This window comes from Pelecanus crispus, chromosome 3 (assembly GCF_030463565.1).
Source record: "Pelecanus crispus isolate bPelCri1 chromosome 3, bPelCri1.pri, whole genome shotgun sequence".
Taxonomy (NCBI): Eukaryota; Metazoa; Chordata; class Aves; order Pelecaniformes; family Pelecanidae; genus Pelecanus; species Pelecanus crispus.
Window position 1 is genome coordinate 111,165,536 of NC_134645.1, and position 18,725 is coordinate 111,184,260.

General features: G+C 39.2%; 1 protein-coding gene across 1 annotated transcript in view; it reads left to right on the forward strand.

Moving 5' to 3' along the window:
* The window catches only part of SNTG2 (syntrophin gamma 2), a 324,178-nt gene that overhangs the window by 256,046 nt on the left and 49,407 nt on the right, over positions 1 to 18,725 (forward strand). Inside the window, exon 11 of the mRNA XM_075707925.1 lies at positions 5,920 to 5,958. Within this exon, the coding sequence (XP_075564040.1) occupies positions 5,920 to 5,958 (39 nt within the window). The remainder of the gene's footprint in view (positions 1 to 5,919; positions 5,959 to 18,725) is intronic.

Here is an 18,725-nt window from a genome sequence, read left to right on the forward strand (position 1 = left end):
AAAAAAGAAAGGATTGAGAAGGTCTTGCTTTCTTTACACAGGAGAATGTGAGGTACATGTAGAATCATAGAATCATAGAATGCTTTGGGTTGGAAGGGACCTTTAGAGGTCATCTAGCCCAACCCCCCTGCAGTGAGCAGGGACAGCTTTAACTGGATCACGTTGCTCAGAGCACCAGCCAACCTGACCTTGAATGTTTCTAGGGATGGGGCCTCCACTACCTCTCTGGGCAACCTCTTCCAGTGCTTGACCACCCTCATTGTAAAAAATTTCTTTCTAATGTCTAGTCTAAATTTATTCTTCTTTAGTTTAAATCCATTATTCCCTGTCCTGTCACAACAGGCCTTGCTAAAAAGATTCTCCCCATCTTTCCTATAGCCCCCCTTTAAGGCCGCAATAAGGTCTCCTCGCAGCCTTCTCTTCTCCAGGCTGAACAACCCCAACTCTCTCAGCCTGGCCTCATAGGAGAGGTGCTCCAGCCCTCGGATCATTTCTGTGGCCCTCCTCTGGACCCGCTCCAACAGGTCCATGTCTTTCTTGTGCTGAGGGCTCCAGAGCTGGGCACAGTACTCCAGGTGGGGTCTCACCAGAGCAGAGCAGAGGGGCAGAATCACCTCCCTTGACCTGCTGGCCACGCTTCTTTTGATGCAGCCCAGGATTCAGTTGGCTTTCTGGGCTGCATGCACACATTGTTAGCTCATGGCTAGCTTTTCATCCACCAGTACCCCCAAGTCCTTCTCCGCAGGGCTGCTCTCAATCCCTTCATCCCCCAGCCGGTATTGATATCGGGGGTTGCCCCGTCCCAGGTGCAGGACCTTGCAGTTGGCCTTGTTGAACCTCATGAGGTTCACAGAGGCCTACCTCTCCAGCTTGACAGGTCCTCCTGGTGTGTCAACTGCACCACTCAGCTTGGTGTCATCTCCCAACTTGCTGAGGGTGCACTCGATCCCACTGTCTATGTCATTGATGAAGATTTTAAACAGCACTGGTCCCAGAATGGACCCCTAAGGGACACCACTTGTCACCGGTCTCCATGTGGACATTGAACCATTGACCATGACCCTCTGGATGCAACCATCCAACCACCAAACCGTCCACCCATCAAATCCGTATCTCCCCAATTTACAGAGAAGGATGGTGTGGGGGACTCTGTCGAAGGCTTTACAGAAGTCCAAACAGATGACATCCTTTGCTCTTCCCTTGTCCACTGAGGCAGTCACTCCTTCATAGAAAGCCACCAGGTTGGTTAGGCAGGACTTTCCCTTGGTGAATCCATGCTGGCTGTCTCAAATCACCTCCCTGTCCTCCATGTGCTTGAGCAAGCTTCTGGGAGGATCTGCTCCATGATCTTCCCAGGCACAGAGGTGAGGCTGACAGGTCGGTAGTTCCCAGGGTCCTCCTTTCTTCCCTTTTTAAAAATGGGCACAACATTCCCCTTCTTCCAGTCAGCAGGGACTTCACCTGACTGCCATGACTTTTCAAATATCACAGAGAGTGGCTTGGCGACTACATCAGCCAATTCCCTCAGGACACTGGAATGCATCTCATCAGGTCCCATAGACTTATGTCCATTCAGGTTCCTCAGGTGATCTCAAACATGATCTTCTCTTACAGTAGGAGGGTCTTTACCCTCCCTGGTCCCCATCTTATGCTCCAGTGACTCGGGAGGGTCGAGGAGAGAGGTTGCTGGTGAAGACTGAGGCAAAGAAGTTGTTGAGTACCTCAGCCTTCTCCTCGTCTGTTGATACTAGGTCAACATTCTTGTTCATTGGGGGGTTATGCTTTCTTTAACCCTCCTTTTCCAGTTGACATACCTGTAGAAGCCCTTCTTGTTATTCTTTACATCCCTTGCCAAATTCAGCTCCAGCCGTGCCTTGGCCTTCCTGACCCCATCGCTACACAACTGGGCAGCTTCCCTATACTCTTCCCAGGATACCTGTCCCTGCTGTAGATGGAAACAAAATCCTTGTGTGTAGGAAGCAGTATACAAATTTGACTGCCTCAGTGATTATACAAACAATTCTATTCCCAGGGTGAAAACACATGATAGTATTTCTTTGCTGCTGCTTTTTTTTTGTTTTAAACTCAAAAATTTCCATTGAATAATACCAGAGTTCAAACCGTTGAGGTTGTAAAGGGAAGTCAGTAAGGGTAGGAATCACATCACTTAAATTTAGCCAAGCAACAAGCAGTCACATAGGATCCTCTAATAGCCAGGAAAAAAAAAAACAAACAGGTGCCTGTCAAGATCCTTCTCTGTCTCTGCTGTCTGGAAAGAGAATATAGGTATATTAGATGTGTAACTGTTTCCTTTTTTGGCTTGCCAAAGTTAAGTGTGATAAATCCCAGCCTTGGGGGGTATTTAGATTTAGGTATATTGTTCTGAATCATTTCATCCCCATTCTGTTCCTGCTCTGTATGTATTAATTTAGAACAGAGTATAGGAATTACAATTGCTTAATAGTTCCTTTTCCAAGTTGCCTGCAGTCTTCGGATCCAGGTTTTTCATTTTAGTTCCCCTGCTGTCTCCAGCTCCCATTACTGTACTGCAGTGCTGAAAGCTCATGCACTGCCTGCAAGGTGTAGCACATCCCATTTGTATTCCTCTGCAGCAGCTGTAGAGGCATGTAGAGAAAATGTGGTGCCAGGTGAAGTGGGGAGTGCATACTTCTCTCTTCTCAGCCCCGTGACATAGGGACATAATGTGATGCAGAAAGAGATCTTTCCTTTCCCCACAGTTACATCAGGGCTGCAGCTGTCCCTGCTTTGAATAGGGAATGAGCTAAGGCTGTGCAGTAGATAGCTGTGGAGTCCAAAGCATTCTTCGCTATTGCCCTTACCAATGGGAAGCTGGACTGGTTATAAGGATGCTCTTCACAGTACTCTACCCTCACTCTGCAGAAAAACTGCATGGCCAGTCTCACACATATGTTTCCAGGCACATCTGAACACAGTAAAATAAAAATTAGGATAACAAAATGTCTTCCTATCATATAGGGAGCTTAAGTAGTTTGACTGAACGAAAAAGGAGGGTGAAAGGAGACAGGATCCCTGCTAGCCCTGTTTATTTGCATTGTTTTATGCTATAGTAATCTTATTATTCAGTATGTCTTTGGCCAGCTGCAGGAAAATAATATTTTCTGTGTGTATAACATGGCTTCTCTATAGTTACTTTGTGTATGTATTTGTCTCTGAAGCACTGGAGAAAAGTTGGAGCTGAATATGGGCAGGGTGTGATGGCATTCTTACCGACAAAATATTCCAGGTGCCTTTTCATTATGTCCTGCACGACTGCTCAGGGTTAAGCCTATTACTGAATCAGACTGGTGAGGTCTACTTCCTTCTGCAACACTGGCCATGTCACCAATTTGTTTTATCCAAGTTACAAAATGGGGTTCTTGAGTTCTCGCTGGTTTGTTACTGACGGAGCCCTGAAAGCACCAAGAAGCTCTGCCACCTCTCCCCCCTCCTAGGGTGCTCCAGGCCACCTCTGGCACAGTGCAGCCATGCAGCCTGGGGTCAGGCTGCTGCAGGCAGAGCTATGTGCAAGAGCTGCAAGGAACCTTGCTGGGGGCCCCCACCTCTGCTTGGCAGCTGCATGTCAGCTCCATCTTCATCATCGGTCCTCATCTATGCTATGGGTTCAGGTGCCTGCACCCGCAGGCTGTGACCCACCTCAGTTGTGGTGGTCCCTGTTCCTCCTCTGGGGTGGCAGGGAGGTGATGGGGAGCATGGCAGGGCCCCGCCAAGGGGCTGGCAGGCTCTCCTGGCACTCTACCCAAGGTCACAGCCAGGCCTGGCAGGTGCCCCAGGCTCCCAGCAGGTCTGGCCACCTCGCCCCCAGAGACTCAGTCACTCCCAGCTGTCTGACCCACCAGCACACCTGCACTGTTTGTCCACACAATTCAGTTCAAATGGGCTGCAAAAGAGCATGTAGGGGAGAAGGAGCCCTGATGGCCTATGATGGGTGAGGACTGACTAGTGAGCTCCTACAGCCCTGAGCCTTGGTATCACCCTGTGTCCGTACAGTCAAGGCTCCTGCTGTCATCCTGTACTCCTCCACATCGCGTTTTGTCCTAGAGTCATTTTATTTATAGTCACAGATTATTCACTGTGCAGAATAATGACTTGTTATTGCCATCTATTAGCTACAAGTGTGTGTGTGTGTGTGTATACACTTCATATACTTTTTATATATATATACTTTTGTGTATGTATATAGCATTACATCCCGCAGCTGTACTTTGCTAAAACCAAGTAGGCAAAAGTCTCATGGTCATTAGATGTTTATGTTATGGCTAAACAAGCTGTAATACAGCTCCAGACAGTCCAAGACAAGTCCAGACAAGCCCTGACACATCCCAAGACCTGTGTCTTTAGCATAACACAAAGCTTGTTGGCCTCTTACAGGTGTACTGGGTCTGGCTGGGATGGAGGTAACTTTCTTCATAGCAGCCATACGGTGCTGTGTTTTGTATTTGTGGCTAAAACAGTGTTGATAACACACCAGTGTTCTGGCTGTTGCTGAACAGTGCTTGCGTGACGTCAAGGCTTTGACTTTTTCTCACTCTGATACACCCCACCCCCCCCCAGCAAGCGATAGGCAAGGAATTGGGAAGGGACACAGCTGGGACAGCTGACCCAAATTGGCCAAAGAGATATTCCATATCATCTAACGTTGTGCTCAGCAATAGAAATGATGTAACAGACAAAGAAGGTGGGGGTTTATCTTCCAAGGTGACTGTTGCTTGGAGACTGGTTGGGCATCAGTCTGCTTGTGGGAGGTAGTGGGTGCCTTTATATCACTTGTTTTTTTCCTGTTTCCTTCACTTATTAATCTCTCTTTATCTTGACCCATTAGTTTTCTTGCTATTGCTCTTTCTATTCTCTCACCTGTTCTGCTGGGAGAGAGAAGGGAGTAGTGAGTGGCTCTGTGGGTGCTCAACTGCTAGCCAGAGTCAACCCACCACAACAGGCAATGGCATTACCATATTTACTGAGCTACATGGCTGCAGACACGCTCTGCTTCCAAAGATTATCCACAGATTTGATCTTACAAATCTGGTATGGCCAGGATACAAGCAATAGCTCTGGATTTCTTCTGCTCTTTTCCTGTGGCAATTGTAGTTTTCCCTGTGCATAGCTATAGCTTTGGTCTTCTATCATAAGCTTTCATTTGTTATAAAACAGGCTTTTTGACAGCAAGATCCTGTGGAACTACTAATCAACTGTAGGACACTTTGCAGCTTATATCCTTGCATATAGGGGAGTCTGTCTTTCCAGTCATTTACTCTTTTTCTGTCTAGATTCCATATCATTACTACACTTACTAATACTGCACTTTAAAGAAGGGAATATCTGTCAGGGTTTGTCCACCACTCATCTATGCAAACTATGATTGCCAAAGAAAGACCAAAATCAACAAAACTCTTCATTATCTGAACCAAGAGGAAAAAGAAAGATATTTAACTTTATCCTGAAGAGTAAACTGAAAGGAAAGCCTAAACAATATTCCCTTCATCTTTAAACACATCTTACGCTCTATGGCCTTCATTTCACAAGCACTTAATCACATGCCTCACTTGTAGATCTGCTTAAGCAATTGTTTAACTGAGACCTAAGTGAGATGTCTACAGTGCAGTACAATATTTTCACTCAGAGTGGCAAAGTTAAATTCATAAATGCAAGTCTTTATGAAGGATTTAGTGAAAACTCTGATAAAAGGCTTCCCGTCTTTTGAGTCCTTGGCTTTGTAAATTTAGTGTAATAGTAAAAATCTAGTATTTATGCACTGAATGATTTAATTTCTTATAATTTGGAAGTATTAATACATATTCAATAACTAAGTCACTAATTCACATCACAGAAACTCTTCAGCACATTAATAACTCTGTGTATTCTTCCATCTCTCTTTCATAGATGAAAATGGCAAATAAATGCTGTTCTCCCTCAGACCAGGTAAGATTTTAATTATATTATCCAATTTTTTAAAACTCTTGTCATTGTGTTAGGTTGCAAAGTTTGTAGAGCTTACATACACACCTTCAGTCAGTTTTAAAATTCTAAAGCCAAGTCTTCTATGGTTTGAAGTTCTGAAATGACCTACTTAATACAGCAGATTCTTGCTGATCCACACTAATGAGTAGAATCCTCCACTGTAAACCTAAAAAGTGGATTAGATGGAGCCATGAAATAAATGAGAGGGGGACAATGGAACTCACAACTAGGTCTTGGAAAGCGTAGTGTAAGTTTGCATGCAATATTGCAGCAGTGAGTCTGGCAAGTTAACTCTGTATTTACATCGCATATGGTGCACAGATAGCCAAGGACTGTATTACAAATCCAATCTGTTTTGCATGTGTCATGCTGTGTAGGCTACATTTGCCATGACTGTTTGTCTGGGACTTTTGGAGCTCAGGAGCCTGATGAGATATTTCTTCTGCTCCAACTAGCCAAACGTCCTGAAGACCCAGATGAATTGACTGCATTGGGAAGTATTCTTACTTCTTGTAACATTGCAAACAGTTTTTTAATTTACTTTGTAAAATATAATAGTAGCATTTTCCAGACTAATTCAGTAATTCTTGGAAGTACTCTGAATTCCTTTCATTGTATCAGTCTGGCATTGAATCATTACTCAGGAACAAAGAGCCCAATCCCTGCTGTTTCCAAAAGTGCTGGGTTTGTAGATTATAAAAGTGAAAATTAGGCAAGGTGTCTTTTATACTGTTTTACTGCAGAAATTTATTATGGAATTTTATTACAGAAGTCAAAGACTGAGTCAAAAATTTCTTCATATCGGGATCAAATATTAGTTTGACAGCTTGTATATTCTTTCATATGTCACCATTTCATCATCTTATTTGTAAAATGTACTTGGACATTTATAGACTCTTCTAGAAGTTATTAAAAATATTTGACCACTGACATTTTCTTACACAGGAAACTGTTTTCTTATATTTGGGTCAGTACTTTGAAAAAAAATACACCTCAAAACCCACTACTGACTTTAATTCTACATATAGTAGATAATCAAGTTACCCCCAAAACCAAAATAAATACTTATTCTGTATAAGGGGGGAGCATTTAATTACTCTCTCTGTCATGGCTTTTAATTATTAATTGAACTGATATGAAAAACAGGTGATTATGAATGCCAGAGGAAAAGGTATTGAATTTGGATAGCTTTTTTTGGATTAACTCTCTACTACAAGTACTTTAGTAACTATTTAACATTTATTCATATCAGTTTGGGCACACATAACGGGTTTAGTTGAAAAAAGGAAGACATATTCTTCCTCAGTTTTTAAAAAAATACTGGAGACAGTCATACAACCTATCCTTAACTACCTAATTTGATTTCCTAAATAAATGGGCAAGTCTACATAAACTGCCTAGATGGTCAGTGCAGAAAACTATTCTGTTCCAGAGAGTTGTTCAAATGTGGAACTTGATATCAATACTTTAAATCATCCTTTATAGGAGCCTCTTTTTCTGTCTTGACTATGCTGGGGTCCTAAGAAGAGTAGCCTCTTAGTGCATTATCTGAAGTAGGTGCCTAAAGTTAGGCGGTACAAATCTGTCCCACTTTTTCCATTCCACATATGAAAGGAAGGGAAGATACAATTAGGACCTTAATTTCAGGAGCTGAAAATTTAGCGTGGGACAAGTAAATAAAACTAGCAAACATAAAAATATTAAAGGAGCAAATGTGAAAAATTTAGACTTCAAAATATCCTATGAAAATTTGCTTTAAAAGCATCAATGAGAAACTCATATATATATATCACAAAGGAATAAAATAAAACTTGGCAATGATAATTGAAAATAGAAGAGGACTTGATCTGCCCTAGATTAATGGAGCCTATTAATGTCAGTTACATAATGTTTGTACAAACCTGAATAGCTCTTGTTAATGCAATTGATTTAAAATTTAGAGAAAGGATAAGCTGAAGAGATTGAATGTCACTTGAAGAGCTGCCTTGAAGTAAAATTAGTGATAGCTGCAAATTTATCTTTGCTTTTGAGTATGGACATTCCTGAAGAATTAAACAGGTCCTTAGAATTTCATTATTGTGTTGCCTGCAGTGAGTTTTCTTCATTGCCTTTAGAGTCCAACTTAATGTTTCATAAAGGGATGAGGTTGGATCAGGATAGATTTCATTCAGATTCTGGTTTTCATAGGTCATTAACAAACTGGGATTCAGGGTCAAGAACATAAAAAATTACTTTGCTAAACTTGGCTTTCTTTCTTTTCTTTCATATTGCCCCTGATGGGTTTTGCTGGAGACTGGATCTCCAGAACATGATGAATTCCATGGGCATACAACTAAACAAATTGGAAAGAACTAAGATATTGATTCCTCGATCTAAACTAGCTCTATTTATGGGTCTCTTTGCCAAAAGAAGATGTCAAACAAAGAGTTCGGACTTTGCCCTGTGTCTATGATACAAAGTTAGAAAGAGGTAGTAGGAAAGGTAGCGGTAGTTTTGGTTATTATTAATATACTTGTACTGTTAAAATAAACAGTACCAGGTCATGAAGCTAATTGGCATGGTCTGGCTACTTCCACACTTTTAAATTCTCTTCTCACACCACAGCAGGGTAACTGCATTTAAACTCCCTATTGGAAATTATTCCCACCAATGCTTAAATCCCAGACAGTCCTTGGGAATTGTTTGGAGAGTTCTAATTATCCCAGGGTATGTCATGCTAGTTAGGCCATGTCAAGGACTAACAAGGTTTTAACAAATATGCAGGGACTGCACGAAAGCATCTACGCACTGGATAATTTTAGAGCATATTGGTGCTCCACAAGGAGAGAGGGGGATTGAGCCAGTTTGTTCATTATTTTATTGAGTGTGGAGGATGTTTACAGCCACCATTCTCCAAATATTATATCTTTTGATTCTGCTTGATATAATTTATTACGGTGCTCTAGAGACTTGAAAGCACTTGATTTTATGTTATCAGTAGGCAGTTAGATTTGGGACTCAATTTTCAAAAAGATACACGCTGCTGGATTGCTCTATATTTTTTATGAAACAGTAAATTAGGCAGTTCTCTCTCTGTACAGAAAAACTACTTGCAAGGTTTTTTATTTTGTTTGCTGGGTGTTTTTTTATGTTTTTAAGACTAATATAATAATTTCCTGTCCTCCACTAAAACAATACAGTTTCTTCTCAGTAGGCATAGGAAAATATTAATCAGAGATTAGTTAAGACTATGTATATTTTTTTCTTGTGATGCTGTAAAACAGTTTTTCACTACTTCCTATGATGTCTCTTCCCTTGTTTGTTTTGATTTTCTGCAGTGACCTCTTCATTAACCTCCAGAGGAAATCATACAGAAAATGAAATGTAGAGACAATGATTGTAAAAACATAGATGTGATAGTACCAGGAAGGCAAGGACACAGATTAAGATGCAACCAGCAAGGGATAGATAGGTAACAAAAAATTACCCTCTAAGTGCATTAATAGCAAGAAGGCAAAGGAAAATGTTTGTCTTCTACTCAGCATATCAGAGGTCAGCCTTCACTAAAAAGGTCAACTGCAAAAGATGGTTATTGCAAATAATACTGGCAAAACCCAATGAAATCTCACATAATAGTACAAAGGGAAGTTTTGGTGGTATGTATGCTTTTAATGCCTGGTAATATTTGAAAAACTGGTCAAAGTAATCTCAGAGCTATTATCACAATATTTCAGGGAATTTGTGTCTGCCAGGTGACATATCAAAAGATTAGGAAAAGGCAAACATCATGGCTGAAAAAGAAAGAGAAGTTGGAGAATTAGACACTAGTCAATTTAACTTCTAATCTCTAGAAAGAAATTTGAAATAAATAAACAAAATATTTGTATGTGGCTGCAAGATAAGAAATGAATGACCACCCTGAAGGATTTGTCAAGAATAAATAGTGACAACCAATCTAATTTCCTCCTGTGATAGTATAACACATCTTGTAGATGGGTGACAGGTGTTGCTGCAATGTATCTTGATTCCAGTAAGGTTTATGACATTTCTTGACATTACAATATTTTAAACAAGTATTCTATGGATTTGGTTGTACAGACTTTGTTGGATAATCCAATAATAGGTACAAATGGTTGTCCTGCTTTCAGCTGGAATCAAGTTAATTTTCTTCCTAGTAGCTGGTATAGTGTAGTGGTTTGGATTTAGTATGAGAAAAATGTTGATAACACACTGATGTTTCAGTTGTTGCTAAGTAGTGCTGACACTAGTCAAGGACTTTTTCAGCTTCCCATGCTCTGCCAGGTACACAAGAAGCTGGGAGGGGGCACAGCCAAGACAGCTGACCCAAATTGGCCAAAGGGATATTCCATACCACATGACGTCATACTGAGTATATAAACTGTGGGGGGAGTTGGCCGGAGGGCAGCAATCGCTGCTCAGGACTGGCTGGGCGTCAGTCAGTAGGTGGTGAGTGGTTGCATCACTTGGTTTTTTCCCTGGGTTTTGTTTCTCTCTCTCTCTCTCTCATTGTTCCCCTTTTCATTACATCATCATCATCATCATCATCATCATCATCATCATCATCATTATTATGATGTTTCAAGTATTAAACTGTTCTTAACCCACGAGTTTTCTTACTTTTACCCTTCCGATTCCTTCTCCCATCCCACCGGGGGGGAGGGGGAGCGAGTGGCTCTGTGGTCCTTGGTGGCTGACCTGGGGCTAAACCACAAGAATGGTTCACTTTCAAAACTGACATATCGTCTAGAAGTCCTGAAAAGGTCTGTCCTGGATCCAGTTCCCTTGAATACTTCCTTTATGTTGCATTAGCAAAAGTAAGCCTACTAGTTTTGCAGACATAAAGTGTTTAAAATACAGTATTAGACATAAGAATGATCTTGACATGTTGAAGAAAGAGTCTGAAGAACAGGGTGGAAACCAATTAGGGTACAGCACATAGGCACGAATAATCAAGTATATGTGAGAGGCTGTGGGAAACAACTGGAGAAGTTGTTACTGAAAAATACTTGAAAAATATCTGTGGATGTACGTTCTTTTAGGAATGTTTGGTCCATCCTCCATTGTCTTGCTAGCACTTAGGGAGGCCATCTCAGATGCCCCTGGCTGCAGAAGCCTATCAGGTAGAGATAATAAGAAAAACAACAGGTTCATTGTTATGATTTATTATTATGGTTTATTATTACATCAGCCTGTGGTAATCAGGCACAGGGCTGATCAACACAGACCCCCAAAAGCCCTATTCATGTGATTTACCTTGTATTCCTTTTTTCCCCCATTTTCCCCCTCCCAAATAAGGAATCCACCCACATTTTACTACTTCTCCATTGGCCCTTATTTTTTCTGAGTTTTACATGCTTATTTTGTTATTTCAGCTTTAATCGGTGATACCACCACCACTGTATGTAAGTCAGCAACCCTTTTCCATTATCTTTTGGCATTCTTCACCAATTCTTCACTTCCTTTTCATGTATTTCACCTGCTAGTTTATCCCCTTATTATTTTATTAGTACAGCTGCAGGCTTGAGATAGCCAGCCAACTTCTGCCCTTGCATTGTATGCAACGTCCAGCAGTTTCTCACATTGGTAACTTGTAGGTTTAACATCATGCCAGGGCTGGCCATTTACCTGCATGCCATAACAGCCATGTCTGCTTTGTGGCTTTTGAGAAAGAGGCAAGCATTGCGGGCTGTAGCTAAATGAGTTACAGCAAGATGTGCTAAGTGTTCCTTTTCCTTTAAGGTCTTGGCAAGAGTACTGCATCTGATTTTGTGCACTATGTTTCCAAAAAGATATTGACCAGAGGTTTTCCATGGCTTCTGTGGACAGGTGGAAAGAAAGAAAGAGAGGGAGGTATGAAAGAAATATTCAGGAATAACTTTGTGCTCAGAGAATAACATGAAAAGAAGGAAGGAATGATGCCACACAAGCTACGTATTCTTGTTCATGGATTTTTGCTGCATTTATGAACTGAATAAGCTTTTTTTTTACTCTTCCAGTCTAAGGCCAAAATCATTTGAATCTTTAATGGATAGGGAAAAAAAAGACTTAAATTGTGGTTACAGCAAGAGCGATTCATGATTGACATGAGGAATAGACTTCCTCGTCACTAGTAAAGATAATAAAGTGTTAGAATAGATTGTTGAGAGAAATTATGAAGTCTCCATCACTGGAGATACTTAGGACATTAAGGAAGCATTTTTTAGAAATGAAATAGGTATCATGGGTACTGCATTTTGGAGAGGGTAATGTACTAAATTTCTCAAAAGCCTCTTTTCCACTCTGTTTTTGATAATTATGTGATCCTAATTCTAAATAAAGAACTTTTCAAATACGGAGGGTTTTCCCATTGTTCCTCCTAGCAGAGCTGCTGCCCTAGGTATGCCATGAACCTGTTCACTTGGCTTCATCCTGCAGAATAAAAGACACCCTTTTTTTTTTTCCATTTTCTCAAAACCAGAGAAGACTGTTTTAAAAATATATCATAGAAAAATAGAATCGTTTAGGTTGGAAAAGACCCTTAAGATCATCCAGTCCAACCATTAATCTAACATTACCAAGTCCACCACTAAACCAATTACGGGCAGACTAGCAATTTCATGTTTCCTGACTTGGTGGCTGGGTTATTTATAATGCAAGTAAAAACTAGGAATCATTAAGATTGGAAAGGACCTCTAAGACCATCAGTCCAATCATCAACCCAACCCCACCATGCCCACTAAACCATGTCCCAAACTGCCACGTCTACTAGTTTTTTGAACACTTCCAGGGATGGTGACTCCACCACCTCTCTGGGCAGCCTGTTCCAATGCTTGACTACCCTTTCTGTGAAGAAATTTTTCCTAATAGCCAACCTAAACCTCCCCTGGTGCAGCTTGAGCCCATTTCCTCGCATACTATCGCTAACTACTTGGGAGAAGAGACCAACACCCACCTCACTACACCCTCCTTTCAGGTAGTTGTAGAGAGCGATAAGGTCTCCCCTCAGCCTCCTCTTCTCCAGGCTAAACAACCCCAGTTCCCTCAGCCGCTCCTCATAAGGCCTGTGCTCCAGACCCTTCACCATCTTCATTGCCCTTCTCTGAACACGCTCCAGCACCTCAATGTCTTTCTTGTATTGAGGGGCCCAAAACTGGACACAGTATTCCAGGTGCGGCCTCACCAGTGTCAAGTACGGGGGACAATCACCTCCCTGCTCCTGCTGGCCACACTATTCCTGAGACAAGCCAGGATGCTGTTGGCCTTCTTGGCCACCTGGGCACACTGCTGGCTCATGTTCAGCCGGCTGTCTACCAACACCCCAGGTCTTTTTCAGCCAGGCAGCTTTCCAGCCACTCTTCCCCAAGCCTATAGTGTTGCATGGGGTTGTGACCGAAACAATTTTATTGCTATCATATAGCAATAAAATTACTTTCTCCTAATTGTTAGTCTGGAAAAGTTAGATTCTTGCAGACTGTAGTTTTACAACTTACACCTGTAGAAAGGGAGCAGGATTAAATTCCTTTAAGCATAAAGAGACCACATAGAGATAGAATTGAGATCTTCCTTGGTAATTTTTTTAACTTTATTTATATGGGAAGTCAGTTATGCAATTCCTAATGAAATCCTCTTGGTCTGCTTCAGAGATGTTTTTCTGGGACCTCAGCTCTTCCACTGGAAAAACTTACTCTAATGGAAGAAGTACCACTTTCAAGTACTTAAACTTTTTAACCTCTAGTCATTTAGCTAATATGTAGTAGCTCTGTGAGGTAAATAACTATCACTACTATACGGATTTTAAAGACAAGCAAACTGCAAAAAAAAAAAAAAAAAAGTCAAGAGATTTGCCAAACTCAACGAAACAAATCTATATATTATAGGATTCTGAAAATTGTGGTTGCATTTTCCATGAAATCTCACTATGCTTTATAAAGCAAATATATTCACAGTAAGTTTGTGGTATTTGTGTGTCCCATTTTTTTGTGTTAATTAAATAGTTTATATTAGCTTACTCTTTGAAGTTGTAAGACTTCAAGACACTGGATTCTAGGAACTCCATAGAATGTGTCAGGCAAAGGAAACCTATTCCTATTTAAGGAAAAATGTACAAAAGTATATCTAAGCAGTGTTTCTTACCCTAATATGCTGGCCACATATTCCAGTGGTCAGCTGTGTCTGTGGTGTCTCTGGCAGTGGGTGGCATAAGGCAATTCTGTCTTCAGTAAAAAAGCATGGTCTCTGATTAAGCTGTCTTCCTGAACTTCCCTTACCTGTTAGAATATTAAAAAAAAAATATTAACAACTCTTCTTTATTCTCCTTTTCTTTGTATATTTCTGCCTTGTGGATTCTGAGAAAGATTTTAGAGTATATAATTTTCTGCACAGGCATCTGCTCTTCACAGCTTTTAGAACCCATTGCTTTTCCATTCAATATTACAGAAATGTGATTTCACTGGATTGCTACTATGAGATCAATCCTTCTTCTGGATTATTCTTCAATTAAAATTATGTTAACACATTTTTAAGCAGAATTTTATTGATTGGGGGATAACATGTAGAAGGAAACCAAGACTGAATTTTCAGAATTTTCTTCTTTGAGGACCCTTTTGCAACAGCTATAGCAAACAGCCATAGTTTGCAAGATTTTTCTTTTTTTTATTTTCCAAAACTGCAGAAGAAACAATTTCAGTCTTTATTTGGTGAGGAGGAGAATAGCTTGTTAGGTGTGCTTTATTGTTGTAATATTCCTAAAAAATAAAGTAGACATATAAGACAAAAAAAATTGTGAAGGACCTGAGTTTTCCACTTTTATTTAGTTTGGTTAGTTGCTGCTGCAAAAATAGTGCTACTGATTTAGTATAATATTAGAATGCATAACCAGTAAGGCAACTTGCTGGTACCTGTCTTCAAGAGTGAGTTTTGTGTTTTGGATCTTAACTTGAACAAGAAGGCTATAATGAGAAAAGGTGAGTGGTATCAGCCCCAGTTTTCCCAGACTCCTTGTTAAAACAAGCAAGCAAAGAGGAGAAACAATTATCACTACCCAAAAGGACTCATAATTCAAATTTTGCACAGGCAGCAGATTCCTGTGCAGATACACGAATTCAGATACATACCATTCTTCATAGTTTCCTTTGGGTTAGTATGGACATATTGCTATTTGTGGCCTTCAAACTGTGCCCAGCTTGGACTTAAAATAAATTTCATTCTTGAGCTGAAGCACACAAAACACTTGAGTGTCATCATTTCTAAGTTCCTCTGTAGTTTCATCTCGAAAACATTATGTTTTGAATAGTAGCCATTCGGACATAACTGAATGTAATTGATGTACAATGGAAGCCATTAATGTAATGCATCAAAACTTCTGGGATTCCAAATTTTTTTTGGAAATTTTTTTTCTTTAGTTAATCACTATGTATGTGAAAGGACTGCTTTATTCCCCCCCAGTATCTGTACTTTTCAAAATATGCAGTCTACCACTTGCTTTGTAAAAGACCAAAAAAAATTACCTAAGCTACCTCAAGATGTACTTCTCTTTGCTTTCTTAATTTTGTTTTGTTCCATTGTGCTTCATGGTATGACAGTGGTTCTTAACTTGCAGGCCAAGCTGGCGTCTGTTGTAGATTCTTATCCCACTTTAATTACATAAGTGTACTCATCTGCTCTGACATGTCATACATCAGAGATCAACTTGATTTTCATTCTTCAATTCCCTCTGGAGCATTTTGCATCATTTACTTTTCATAACTGTTTAACTAAAAGTACTATATACAAAATGTCCTGATTGCTTTATTAAATGTACCACATGTTAAGTTTCCAGTCACTGAAGCATCTAGATGCTTTATTGCTGTAGGAAGACAATAAGTGCAAATAAGAACTTTCATTTGTTTGCTATGATTGGATTACATTTTGTTAGTGACTTGTTTTATCTCCTCATAATGAGTGCCATTGCTCATTTTGTTCCTACAGGAACTTTTGGAAGTGTTAGAAACTTAATAATACATCGATGATGTATGGGTAATTTTCCAGATGTATGGGTAATTTTCCATGCAGCTTCAAATAGCAGTCTCAAATTGATTATGCAGTATGGGAACAAAATGGTGAAAGCAATGCTGAGAATGGGACAGTTTGTAGTGTTATGCCTTTTGAGCACTCCTTAAAACTTCAAATGGCAGTTTTCAATCCAAGTAACAGAACAGGTTTTATCCCAGGACTAATATTCCCACCCACATTCTGAGACATGAGAATTAAAATCTCAGTAGCCTACTTAGGAACCACAAACAGCTTGTCATTGAGTACCAATACTTGGTTGCTTTTGTTCCATACAGACTTTTGTTGACCTGAATAATTATTCTTTCTCCATTTCTGTGGTCTAAATGACCATTAAATAAACTAGTCAGTAAGAAAGATGTGTGGAAAGAAATTTAAAAATATATTAGATTTTTTAATGTCTCTATAAAAAGATGCATAATTTTATTATTTTTTCAATATATGCATAAGTTAATCAAACACTGATTCTGATAAAGGAAATTATTCTATTTTCCTTCTTTACTTTTTTAAGGACTTTGTGTCCTTATAGGCAAATATAGAATTGGAATCTTCTTTTCTTTGCATTTTTTCCTCCCAAATATTTTTTCATTGATTTTTCCCTCTTTATGTACTTGTATAGTGTCCTTCCTTTTGTTCTTTTCATTTTAATTTCGTATCTTCTCCTGCATCTTTATTTTTGGTCTTACTAAATTTCTTTCTCCTCCTAAATGTCTTTTGCTTTGTCTTTTCCTCTTTCTCTTTCATATTCATTAGTACTTACTTTTTAGCTTGCCCTCCTGTTATCCCCAACCCATGCAAATGACAGTAATGCAGCTCTAAGCCCACTGAGCTCACCACTTCCAGTAGCAATCCTTCTTCAGCTACCTAGCCTGGCTATTGCTTCTTCCCCAAGAAAGTATCTCATTCAGTCTTTCATATCTGATGGACCAATCTGTATTTAAATCAACTCAACCCTTGCTTTTCTCCTAAATATACAAAAATTCTAAAACAAATGAGCAAACAAAAAGCTAGTGTGTCTTCTAGCTGTACTGTATTTCTCTTCCTAAATGTATATATGTACTGAGACCTCAGTCAGTATTCTGCAGAGATTCTTTTCTCCAAATTTTAAATTGTTCTACAAATGTGCTATTTATTGAATTTTTTCACATCTTCATTAAAAAAAAAAAAAGGAACAAATTGATGTAGGCATTCATTTTTTAGGTGTCTTTTAGAAAGTTCAGGAAATGCTGCAACGTTTGGTTTACTAGCACCTTTAATACTTAGGTAAGTGTTTCATGGTGCTAACACACAAACTGTAATCTTGGGATTTAAAAGATTTTTGGAAGGGTTTTTACTTTTGGGGTTTTTTTTTTAATTGCATTGAACTATTATACACTAGCTAGTTTTTCCAGAGAAGTTTTTATTTTCTTTTGTAAGATATAAATCAGCAGACCATTTTTTTCTTATTTCTACTGTGAGGTATATAATTGTTTCCTTGTTCCACAAATTATGTTGACAATGCAAAACTAAGTAATGGTTTTAAAGAAAAGGAAAATTGAAAAACTTGTAATCAGTTTCCGCTATCTCTTGGGAATTATAATCAAATTTAGAAACAAAAAGGGTCCTTTTCCATTTTTAAGGGTTCTAAGGCTTTCTCTTTGCTTTTGATGATCTATTATTTGTTTTTTTCTGACTGAAGTTCTTTTTTCCTGGAATTGTAGTTTTTGTTAGTCATTTCAATCAAGCAGAGTAATATTCAGTGCAATGTATTCAAAATGTAACTAAAGTATTGCTGTTTGGTTTTGTGTAGACTTTGATGAAATGGAATGAATAGATGACCTTATCACAATCCATATAGATCAAGAGTGATATTACAATGTTGTAATAATTCAGTGAGTAGAAAGACCATTCCCCCAAAATCTAGTCCAATGAATGTATTTTGTATCATTCTTTTTTTGTCTGGTGTTGAAAGAAATTTCAGCATACAGAACAGCTTAACGTTGAGTTTCTATCTGTTAATAATTATAAAAATCCATTTGCTATGTGGAGAAGGGTATACTTCAAACCAAGTCCTTTGATTCTGATCTACCACAGGTCACAGTATGGTGTGACTGAAATAAAAATAATAATAATACAGTTCCATTTCAGTAAAACACTTAGAACACATGCCCAAAAAATATGTCTGCAGCTAATTAGAAAATGCAGTCTTGTGTTTGTAGCTAAATACATATTCAAGAGGATTATCCAGAAGATAAAGTGCTACATTAAATCGAGCCTATAACATTTGGCGCTCCTATCACATCTTGCAGCCATAGATAATACAACAGTGATAGGGCCTTCACACAAATTCCATAAAATAAGTAAAGGAAATTATTCCCATTTCACAGATGGAAAACTTTGACATAAAGCACATTTTCATTGAAAAATAAATCTCATCTTACTTCAGTTAGAGAAGTTCAGTGCACCTTTTCTAAATTTAGAATTTTATTCAAAGGAAGTATGGTTGTCTTTTGCACTACTGTTGGTACTTAGGACCAGTGCTTATGGGCCAACCTATGGTTTCTGTCAACTATAAAAATCAACTTTTTCCTGTCAATCACAGGAAATCTTGTATTTTGAAGTGAAAACACAATTTTGACAAGTGGAATTGCAGTCTTCTGATGCCACCCTGCCCTGAGTTTCAACTAAGAACTTCATATTTTCCTTCTTTTAATATATTAAAT